General features: G+C 38.7%; 1 protein-coding gene across 1 annotated transcript; it reads right to left on the bottom strand.

The window, feature by feature from the left end:
- Positions 1 to 284: 284 nt before the first annotated feature.
- Positions 285 to 8,860, bottom strand: LOC131680726 (sodium-coupled monocarboxylate transporter 1-like). The gene is made up of 7 exons (XM_058961434.1): positions 8,526 to 8,860; positions 8,244 to 8,469; positions 8,129 to 8,180; positions 1,649 to 1,716; positions 1,441 to 1,595; positions 756 to 1,386; positions 285 to 702 (listed from the first exon to the last, which is right to left on the bottom strand). Exons 1-7 carry the CDS (start codon positions 8,768 to 8,770, stop codon positions 304 to 306), a joined length of 1,776 nt encoding a protein of 591 aa, XP_058817417.1. The 5' UTR covers positions 8,771 to 8,860; the 3' UTR covers positions 285 to 303.
- Positions 8,861 to 12,153: the final 3,293 nt, after the last annotated feature.

Below are 12,153 nucleotides of genomic sequence, written 5' to 3' on the forward strand. Positions count from 1 at the left end.
AGATCTGATTTGACAACGGCGATGATGCGACCAGTGAATTACGATGGTTACTTACTTACTTACTTACTGTCACACCGATGATATGAGTGACTAGTCTAGTCACATAAATAATGTCCACAGACTCGACCTAGCTCCCAGTACAAACACTATAGTCCATATGGTCGTCACGGTTGCACATTGCACGAGGCGTCAAGCGAGATTAGAGGAAGACTTTCTTTACACCCGTATCACACCCTCCCTCAGTAGTGCGATCCAATAAGCGATAATGCAATATTCGAGTTTTATTTATTAATGACGTCCAAATTACAGTGTCGTGTCAGCATCTTCGAAACGATGAACAACTCCAATTTTGTCGTTTATTTGCTTTCGGAAGAAGAACTTTCTCAAGAACGGTGCGACAAGCAGAGGATCGAGATCCTCAATCTCCTGTCGTCCTAGGAATAAGGTACTCAAAAGTCCGGCTATTGATGTAACGACAGATCCAATCAATGCATAGTAAAGGAACGACACGTGGTGAATCGATTTCTCAAATATGACTGGATAATCCATCGTTTTTGTAACATTGTCGAATTTATAAGTACATCCCTCTACCGAAACTGGTTTAGTTGAATGGACAATCTCCTTGGATGCAATTGATATTTGTGCTCGAACGACAATGTAGATCATGACCAGCAGACCCATTATGGTTCCTGCTAAGGCGCTCTGTAAACATGAATACAGATTGAAGACTGCACAATTTGAAACTTATTAGTTACCTTTGCATTGACCCACGGCAGCAGCATTCCTGTCAGGAACACTCCCAAAAGAGGTCCAAGTGAGATAGGCACCAAACTCATTGACAGTTGAAGCACTGTTCCTAGCTTCTCCACCACCAACACCAGTATTACCGCTATTGCACCAAAGAAAAATACCGTGCCTCTCATTAAATATCGTGTTTTACGCTCAGATAATTCTTCTTTAAGAAAAGGTTTCACGAAATCTTCCAGCACAATTGCTGCCAATGAGTTCAGACCAGTCGAAAGAGAGCTAAGCGAGGCACTGAATATTCCGGAAACGAACAATCCTGCCAGGCCTGGATAATCACTAAAAACTTTCATCATCAGAATCGGCAGCAATTGGTCTTTCGCCTGTGCCAATTTTGTGGTCAGTGGATCGCAGTCATGAAATGTAGCGTAGATTAAAAGACCATTATAGAAACACATCGACAGCAAACATATAATTCCTATCGTAAACACAACCAATGCCCGTTGGGCATCGCGGAATGTAGGCAAGGACAGGTATCTTTGGACCATCATCTGGTGAACGGCATTCTTTGCTATCCAGAAAACTCCACCACCGATAAAGATTCCCCAAAATGTAACTCTTTCCGTAGGGTCCAAGCTTAAACTGTAACAAAAAGTTCAATCATATTTTAATAAACAGATTAATCGAATTAATTACTTCGGCGGTTCTATCCTACCGCTAGCTAAATTTCGCTCGATCAGCACTCCCAGTCCGCCGATGTCCACAGTGCCTTTCCAACTTATCAGTATTATCGATCCTACCATCACGAACGTTTGTAGTACGTCTGTCCAAATAACTGCCTTGATGCCTCCCTTTGATAAATATAGCAATTAAACTTTGTTGTAGTGAATTATTGTACACTTACCACACCGGTGTAGAAAATACAAACCGTGCAAACAACCGTCGTTATGAAGTGCACGTTAATGCCTGAAACTATAAAAAACATTAAAATTTTATTTTATTTCCAATTCTACTCAAATTTTTTATACTGCAGGTTTGTATTATAGAAACAATGTGGTCTTAACACTGGATGTCCCCTAGACTACTTAGAATTATTTAACTGCAACATTTTTTTCAAGACTAGCAATAGTGTAAAAAAATGAAATGTGATTAGTGTAATTTAAATTATCGTTTCAAGTCAATCTATGTAAAAAATTATTTGGCCTAGCGAATCATTTACTAGATTTGTGAACATGGGTCAGTTCTTCCAGAAAAGCCGTGGGACAAACTTAACGAAGGCGGGTGTGGGAACAAAATGATCGTTTATTCAGCATAAAGTTTTTTTGGTTCAGGGCGAAAGCTGGGGTCGCTTGGCTACGCTCGGCGTAGCGCATTGCGTTTGAAATTTGTGTGGGAAAATCTATTTTTTACCATTTTCAATTCTGGATAGAATAATTTTCCTGATGTATGCAACTACTTAAAAAGACATATAGCACATTATTTGCCCAATATTTTTTTCCGAAAGAGGAATGGTGCTAAGGGGGAGGAATGAGTGCCATGAAATCGCGCTGCGATTTCACGATCGCTATCCGCTTGTCCTTGTACTCGGGGGACCGAGCCTTCTTCCGACAGATGACGTCCTCCATCTTGAGGGTTCGGTGAATCAAGGTATGATATTTTCGGCCGTCGCCACGCAAATTCGTTCCGTCCTTGTTGTCGAACAGCTCTTTCAACGCTTCTTCTTCGTCATGATCTTCGCCGAACGGCCGCTACCGGCCTTCCGCTCCACTCTCGGAGATGACAGAACCCGATAAGCTGTACTCACGGGCACGTTTTCGTCTCGAAAGAGGTCTACCGTAAACTTTTTTCCACGATGACCATGCGTTTCGTAAAACCGTACAACACACTCGCAGAGTGCTTGCTTTTTCGATGCCATCATCGATTGAACTGACAGCACCTGAGCGAAAAGAAATATGCCACTCATTTCTAAGGAGTCCAGAGAGCAATTCTCTTGGAGAGAAAAAAAAATTACGCTCTTTACTTTAATTACAGAAAGGTATTGAAATCATTCTCATTTTTTATTGAACACCCGTTATCTACTCTATAGGAGCTTCATTGCAGTAAAGCATAGCAAAAACGGCCGCTCTAATCATGGATGGCTGATATAGTGAAATCTGTTTTATACAATAGTAGGGGAGCGTGAGGAAACTTGATAATTGACGATATTTGATTTCCTGGCCATATCTCATAATCTATATACAAAAAGATATCACAATATAATAAGAAATATTTGGTCGTTAATGATGTTTAAAAAACAAATCTAGTGTATTACATTTGGTTTGAAAAAGTTGTTTAAAATTTTAGAAAATATGTATTTAAATCTCTGTCCAAAATCTTTTTTTTCGTGCAGGAAGGCACAATACCTAACTTAAAAATTAGTATGACGTATGACTTTTTGGATTTAGGATTGAGTGCCAGCTTTGGTGCTAGTTTAGACTTATCATCTAACTAGCCCAAAGACTTGTGCTAGTTACTGATGAGAAGAATCCGAAACGCGAGACATAAAGCCTCCCTTGGGGTCTTTGTATGTGCAGATGAAAATAAAAATCTGCGATCAAAATTTGCATTACAATATATTTTCAATTTCATGTTTTGGTTTGGCCGCACTGGTAATTCTTTTTTGTATGATGCATAAAGTTTGTTTTGATTGTAGTACAGTGAAATTCCGTTTTTGACACGTTCCGTTTTTGGCATGCTCTCATTTTGGAACACTCCGATTTTGGAAACAAATGGGTTCCATTTTTGGCAACATTCTTGTTGTACATAATTAGGGTGACCATATCAGACGAGTAAAAACCAGGACAGTCGAAAGAGTACTGCTTCCCCCCGCTACCTCTCAATCATGTGTAAATAAAAATAAATAAATCGAATTGGGGGTAGGCGTAGCGTAGTTGTTAAATCGATTGCCTTGTACGCAGCGCATCTGGGTTCGAGCTCCGACCCCGCACATAGGGTTAGAAATTTTCTTAAGAGATTTTTCTAACCCGAAGAGGCGAATGACCTTAAGGTTAACCTTAACCTCTATAAAAGAAATAAAAAAAATCAAATTTTATTGTGTATCCATCGGATCTTGTGTACGTGCTTTGTTACTTTGCGTAAAAATCTTATTTCTTATTGAAGATCGATCTATTTCATTGCCTCTTGTTGCTTGTGGATCGCTTCGTCCGCTTTCTCTCGGTTTACCATTTTAGTTCATGCTATCCTCGATGTTAATGCTCTATGGGCTTTCACGATTACCTGGTTTGAGTTGTTTGTGGGGCCTACGGGTCACGATTGCGTATCCGTGTTCTTTGTTATTTACTTTATTATCGGTGGTGCTAGCAGTTGATTGGGAAATAGTAGGCGCATCACAATGATCGGACACGCTGGGCGTAGGTTCTGTTGTTGCAGTATTCGTTGGTGCCTGAGCTGCAACTCCAGTGGTTTGTGCTTTAGTTGATGTTGATGAAGGCCTTTGTGATGGGTATGCTGGCAGTTGATATTGCGTCGTTAGAGGTTTGTGTGCATATTCATCGTAGTGTGTCTTCTTGTGTAACAACGTAGGGCAAGCAGAGGTCTGTCCTTCATACATGCACAGCGTGATTTGAGATTTGGTCACGCGTTTTGTTTTGAAAGTTCAGATATGACGGAATAGGTTCCGTCACTCGCATTTTCACGAAAGAAACACCGTTGGAAATACCTAGAAAAATTTTCTCCTGGTTTCAAACATAAATCTTACGTATTCCGACATGATGGTTGCAATAAATTTATTAATAGTACCCAGGTGTAGATCGTACAGACGCATATCAATTTTATCATTGTCAATATATACGGGTATCTTGGTCCTAACATTATCATGTTCAATGACGTATTGCATGTTGTCTTCCATAGCGTAGCTTTCCGTTATGGTCAAAGTTTTAATCGTTATCAGTAACGAGAGTGTAGTGGGCTTGAATAACGACGACTTCCGTTAGTCTGAACTGCATTCGCAAATTTGCTGTTGAATTTTGCTGTTGAGTTTCAAACATCTTAAAACGAATGATCGATATCGCACCGCTGAAAGTAACGGTGCTTTATTGTTCACACTGACTTGGGACGAATTTTATTATTCGATTGCTTTGTTTGTTTATAATAATGGCACGGTACATATAGACAGCAGACTTTAGGTAGAAACGTTCGTTTGGTTCACTGCACTGTTAACAAACAGAGCGACTGAATAGGTACTGGTATCGACCCTGTAGTAATTCCATGATCCCTAACTCGAGAGAGCACTCAATGCAATTTTTCCACGATAGTTGATATTTTTCTATTTATGGAATGGATTTCCAGTAAGACGAAAAAAAGCCACTAGCAAGTGAACACAAGTAGATGCAGAAGCACCAAAACGCCGATGTGTCTTTTCCGAGCTACCAAAGGGAATCCTTTGGGTCCCGGATTGAAAGGAGATTTGAGCCAAGAAAAAGCGCTGGTAACCATTGTTTCATCGATATTGACGAGGCACTCTTGGGAGATTTAAAAAGTTATGCTTGCGGTCGGTCGTAATTGCGATCTGAAGCATAGTGAAAAGCGAAGACTGACATAAATAGACATATATTAGGCTTAGGCTCTTGAAAAATAGGGTTACTTATATTATCTTTTGATGTGTTAATTTCTCGCAAATGCAATATTCTAGAGATTTTTGAAAATTTTTTTGGAGCACATTTTCACTGTAGCACTGATGTTTCAATCCCTTTTGTTTGGATAGTTGCAAGTGATTTATACAGATTTGCTTTAAACCTAACTATCTTCAAACATTGCAATTTGATTTTCAATCTATCAATTCCAATTGAAAGATCGACGATTGGTTAGTTATAGAGAACAAAATTGATGTATTTTTTAAAAGAGCTATGTTTTTTACCAAAATATTCACGAAAGAAAAGATAACAATCCCAGGAGCGAATGTCATGATAACATTTATCACACTTTGAAGCTTTGTTTATTATTGTATTTTTTGCGAAGATTTAGATATAAAACATTTATTTCTAGATATATTTTTCATACAAAAATGTTAAAATTCATTTTCTCAAGTATTTTTTTAAATGTCATGTAGCGCCATCTACATAAGTTATAAAGTATAAATGTCTTCAGTACATGTGTTAAAAATATCAAACAACTTTGCCGAAGAAAGTTTTTTGATATAACACTTCTGTCAAAAGATAGAACTGATCTAGATCAGTTTCTACTTATCTAGATCAAAACCAAAGTTGTCAAAATAATTATCATTTCCATCTAAGATACTTTTCTAAAGACACTAATCCTCCAGGATATATACCCAAGGTACTAGAGGTTTTGAGCGTCGAAAGTAGCATACTAACCCACCGTACGACGTCCGAATTTGATAAAAACACGAATAAAAGTTAATTTGCTTATTTTTTCTTTCATCTCATTCCATTTAACATATGATTAAAAATTTTTGAAACATTTTTGAAATCGAAAATTGAAAATCTAAAGTTTAAAATAAGGTTCCATTTTTGGCACGGTTCCGGTTTTGGCAACTGAAAAAAATAAAATTGTTGCCAAAAACAGAATCCTACTGTAGTGTATCGAACAAAACATGGCGATAATGTGAACCATCGTATTTAATATTATCCTATTATAACACTAGGCCTATCCTAGTGTTTGCCGAGTGCTTTTAATGTAAAATAATCGTAAAAAGATTCTCCAGCTAAAATAGAGGTATGTATCAGTGCAATGTTTAATATATATATATGGGCCAGAATAATAAGATATGAGGCGGTAAATGCTGGCTCTTAAGTGTTTATTTTGGTAAGTGCCGTTGCGTCCTGTTTCAGTTCACTACGTGAGTGAGGCGGATTAGCAGATATTTCAATAAGGTGATTTTGTTTTAATTAAAAGTTGAATTTAGAGGATAATTCTAAACACTTATGTGCACAACAAATAAAGTATATAACTTGAGCTTATTTTTGAACACCTGATTTACCCGAATCGATATTGTCATTATCTCATATGCTTGGCTCGAAACCAAGCGATACGAAGTAGTGTCACAAATAGGCTCTACTGCCATAATAGGCACATCACCCTACTACTCCACAAGTTATAACATTTAATATATTTTTTCGACGTATTTTCACATAGTACCAATGTCAAAAACTTCAAGCGAAGTGGGCGGGGATCTAGAATCGTTCAAATGATGTGAAATTTGTCATCTTAGTTTACTTTGACATTTGCCACAATATTAAAGGAAGGGTCTTTGAGATTAAAAAAAAATCTGGCCATGTTCTTACGATCACTATAGAAGCAAGGAAATGTTGTATAATTACCTACTTAAGAGGATGCGGAAAACCAATATAATATCTATACTACCCGTGATCGCATATTTGTCCCGTTTTCTATTAGATTTCCTATCTTTATGCGACTGGTTTGCGATGGTGGGCAGCCTAATTTTGGGGTATTTTATGTGCTTATTTGGTGAATTTATTTGATTTTCATATAAGTATAGATATGTTATGTTGGGTGGATGATACCAGATTTTTTTTCACTTTTATTATTACTTTTAGCTTGTCTTCCTTTTTAAAAGTGCTATCTATGGTTGTTGAATGATTTTATTTTCTCAAGCATTTAAATTAGAGCTAGACCAGTGGTTTTTTCGCACAATTTGCCCGCGTGTTCTGCAGTATCCTACTATCTGGAACGATAACGAATTGAATTTCCCATTGTGTATGATTGTGTATGATTATTATATTTTAATAATCAATTGTGGTAGTCTGCTGGTGCTTAACCGAAACGCTATTGATGTGATCATCAAGAAAACGACAGACATCCACAGTTGACCCCCTTTGGCGTTATCATACTGTAACGCGGGTGGCATCGTGCAAAGGAATAGGAGTTGACAACAACTTGAAACAACATCTGATGTTGTTCCAATTATATATGATTGAAGACAACATGTATTGGATACGCTATCGAGCGTAATTTGCATACCATACACTACACTCACTGTTCTCTACTTACCCACTATAGGATCGTCATTACAACATTTACAAAAAAAATATAAATTAGTTATGGAATTTGAGTTCCGACTTGGCCTCATGAGAATTCGACACTAACTTAGTTAATGGACTAAGCTACTACCGGATTGACGCTAGCTCCAAAACCCAGATAAGAAATTAAACATAAAAAATATGCTATAATTCTTTGGGTGTTTAAGGGCTTTTCAAAATCATTTTTTTGCCTTCTTTTAGTTTAAACGTAAACAAAACTCTTGGAACTATTACAATTTCTATGTTGTCATTGCAACATATAAATTGCGCTGACATATCAAATGATTACTGAACAACCCGAATCAATACATTTTCAACTAACTCACCTTGATTAAACGCAAGCGCGGGAACAAAAATCACAATTGGTAAATGAAGCAGCTTTAGAAACAGAAAAGATAGAACTGAATATTTCAGTTATTTTCATATTAAATTTTTACTCACTGTTGCTACAGTAAACAGCACCGACCCTAACAAACGAACTCTTTTATCGAATCGCAGATGAAGGTACTCATAGACAGATGTAATTTGCAGGCCGTGAAAAATGGGAATAAACAGGAAGTTCATACTCAAAGCCATCAAAATGATACCCATGAATATGTAACCAAATTGTATCCCATATAAGTAAGTCTCCGTTGAGGCTCCAATCAAAGCAATTCCGGAAATCCAACTAATGAAACGAAATTTGTTTATTTGAAAAGAGAATTGTAGGATTAACTATATTACCTTGCCACCAGCGACATAGCGACGGGAAATGTTTTAAGCTTTCGACCACCGACCAAATAATCCAGGGCTTCCGAGTTCCTTCGAGCCGTTCTACCCTTCTGTCTTCGATTATGATCCTTCAAGCCAAAGAAAATTCCAATGGCAATGCAAATGAGCAGCATGACCGAAAACACCAGATAATCAACGAATCCGAAACCTTGCAGCGATCGACACACGTCTTGAACGGTCAGTATACTTGAATTCATTGTATATTACGAAATTCAATTTTCAGCACTAGGTGAGAAGTAATCATCCCACCATCGAATGTTGTCGGTCTACCAATAATGGGAAAGCGATCTTCCCGACAGAATCTTGTCCATTTACAGCATCATTAGCGTAGCGTAGCTTTGATTTATGAATGGATTACACAGACTGAAGAGAGATATCAAGTTTATTGCTACGAACATTTCATGAGGTTGCCACCTTCGGTAGTTTGAAATGACGCAACACAAGAAAATGGTTTCAACTATTCCTACAAGATTTTGAATTTATTCTAGGTGAATCATGACCAAAAAATTCGGTATTCATTGCATTCAGTACAAAGATCAAAATCCACATAATAATCCTTTCTCGTCAAGGCTGGATAAGATCAATACAAATTATCCAGCGATACATAACATGGTGTCAGCGGACCCCAAGGGAGTCTTTATGTCATTGCTGGGGCTCCGCGAGGAAAGATATCTTTTCCGAATAGATATTGAAATTTCATGTTTTATTTCGTAACATATCGATGATAAACTGTGTGGTTCGCAACAACCCAGGGTTATTTTGAAGGGATCCGCGACCACCCAGCATGATTTCGAAGGGGTCCGCGGGTCAAACAAGCGTGAGAACCACTGAATTATACAATGCATCCTTTTTCGGCCTGGTGCATACAGCAGCATAATCTTAAGGACGGTGGCAGGTCTTTACCCGTTTACCCAGAGAATGTACCAGCAATATTTGATAAAAAATATGGTCACTCCATGGACAATACCGAAACATTGAAAAGAATGGATTTGAATTGTAACAAAAATACTGCTCATGGTCTTATAACTTCAAAAGGTTTGAAAAGGATTTTGTTTTTAGCAACAGAAGCAACCAACTAAAACCTATATATTGAGACCCAAAAAATATCTAAACGGCCTCGTGCACCTTGTTCTGCAAGCTTTCATTCAAACCACCGAAGTGGAAATCCTCGGACTGTGTTGTCATAGATGAGTAGTCTTATCGACTCCCTTTAACTAGTAGGACCAAGCATAGTTCGTGCCAAAATTATAATGCAGACTTGTGGAAACATCAACTCGATTGGGACGCACCATTGCCGTCGCAGTACGAACAGGAGTGGAACAATTACCAGTTAGATATACCGTGCTTGGAAGATCTTCTAGTACCACGAGCCGCAATATTGTTCCCGCATCATGATCTGCAGCTCCATGGATCTAGTGACGCGTCACAGCAGGCATATGACGCATGCCTTTACTTCAGGTCCATCAATGCTTCAGGACAATGTATTGTACAACTGCTTTGTGGTGGCTTGGACCCAGACGGGTGAATGCTTTGGATATCACTTGGCCAAAAATACAGTCCCGAGAAAAGAAAGCTGTAAGTTCATGAACTTCGGAAGGTTGTTTCATTAGTAGTCTAATAAAAATATATCCCGGCACTTGAAAGGCAAACAGAGATGAACAGCAGCAATCATCATTCATTGATGCTAATCGTCGACAGGTGGTGATCTTGCGTGGCTTTTCTTTTGTCGGTGTAATATCCCAATGATTTTGGGTATTCTGCATTATGGGTGCATTCAAATTTGTACTAAAAAGATACTCTCATGAGAACAAATAAAGATATAGATCATTCGATCTTTAGCCGTTGTCGTACACGGAGACAATTAATAATTCCTAGTGTTAAATTTATTGAAGTCGAGTGAGAAAACCAAATAGTAATAAATCATATAGTTTAATTTTAAAACAAGGTTATTAAAGTGGCGACGAGGATGGGATATTACAGTCGGTTGTCACGGTAAAGATGGACAAGTCTGTTTATGCCAAGACACATGCTGGTGAACTCGGATGATTCGTAGTTATACTGCCTAAGCTCGACCCTCATCAGCAGAAGACAAAAGTTAAGCCCGTAAGATATTAAGCCTGTTCTAATGACCACTTCTAGTTTTCATGAGTACTATCGCTCTAATTTTCATTACTTGTGACTAACATAGTCGAAATAAAAAACCTGTTTAATCCACCTAACGGTGCAATTGTGCCTTTCTCATTTCTCTAAACTATGGCACGGAGGCTTTTTATGTTCAACATAATTGTGGAAATGTCCATTACATTCTTAGTACACTTTGCACTTATACACAATGTCTTGCCAGCCACGAACTTGATGAGCTACGCGTCGACGGTGAAACACTTGAAACAAAAAATATCGTATTTCATTAGCCTAATCAGCATTAGATCAATGTTATCTGCTTGCTAACTCATTTTGTTATGCGGGGGTGGGTATGTGAGGAGGGCGAAAGTCTCATGAACGAACGACTCCCCAGCTTAAATAGGTATGCTTTGTGATTTAGTGGTGGTTTAAAGATGATGGGGTTGAAGGGGAGGGGTATGAGGGCTGGATGGGGTGGTGGTCTGAGGGGTGATTTAAGAAGATTTTGAAGGGAGCGGAGTGAACAGTAGAGGGGGGGGTGTAACCCCTCTCCTTAAACCATCAACTACGCCCCTGTTAAAATCCAGAAACCTTATGCAAGTCAAAAAAATCTCGACGTTTCATGCTCCTTGAAGACATTTAGCATCGAAAATAAAATTCTATTTTTAATTTTTCCTATAGCTTATATGAGAAATTTCTGTGTGGCCGCACTCTTAAACCCGTAATTCCGGAACCAGAATTCCGATCGATCCAAAATTCAATAGCAGCCAACGGGAAGGTTGTACCTTTCATTTGATACTAAGTTTGGGCAAATCGGTCCAGCCATCTCTGAGAAAAATGAGTGACATTATTGGACACATACGCACATACATACACACACAGACTTTTTCCGATCTCGACGAACTGAGTCGAATGGGATATGACACTCGGCCCTCCGGGCCGGGATTAGGTTGACGTTTTTCAGAGTGATTGCATAACCTTTCTATATGAGAAAGGCAAAAAGAAAAAAAAATAGTAGCAACTACGCAACCAGAAGATATAATCAATCGTTACTCCCACCTTAACTGGTTGCTTCGTACCTGCGCGTGGTGGCACCATTTCCGCGAGAATACGCGTCGCGAGGCAAGCGTCCGTGTAATCAGTTCGTAATCCTCCACGGAAATTGACCGCGCGTTAATCGCTCTCGTTTGTCGTGTTCAAGAAGAGCACTTTGCTCTAGATAGGAGGCAGCTGGACCGGAACCAAAAGTTACACCCGAAATCGAAGCTGAGATTCATGAAAACCGCAACTAGTAGAAGGCCTTATTCCAGTTGGTGGCCGGTTACATCATTCCGCTCTCGCTACCGACGAAAACATCCTATCGTGCTTCCGGCAAAACATCACCTCACCACGCAAATTGCGAGAAAACCAGGCATGGTGGTCCTAATTTGCTGCTGTCAACAATTCGTCAAAAGTTCTG

This window comes from Topomyia yanbarensis, chromosome 2 (assembly GCF_030247195.1).
Source record: "Topomyia yanbarensis strain Yona2022 chromosome 2, ASM3024719v1, whole genome shotgun sequence".
Classification (NCBI taxonomy): Eukaryota; Metazoa; Arthropoda; class Insecta; order Diptera; family Culicidae; genus Topomyia; species Topomyia yanbarensis.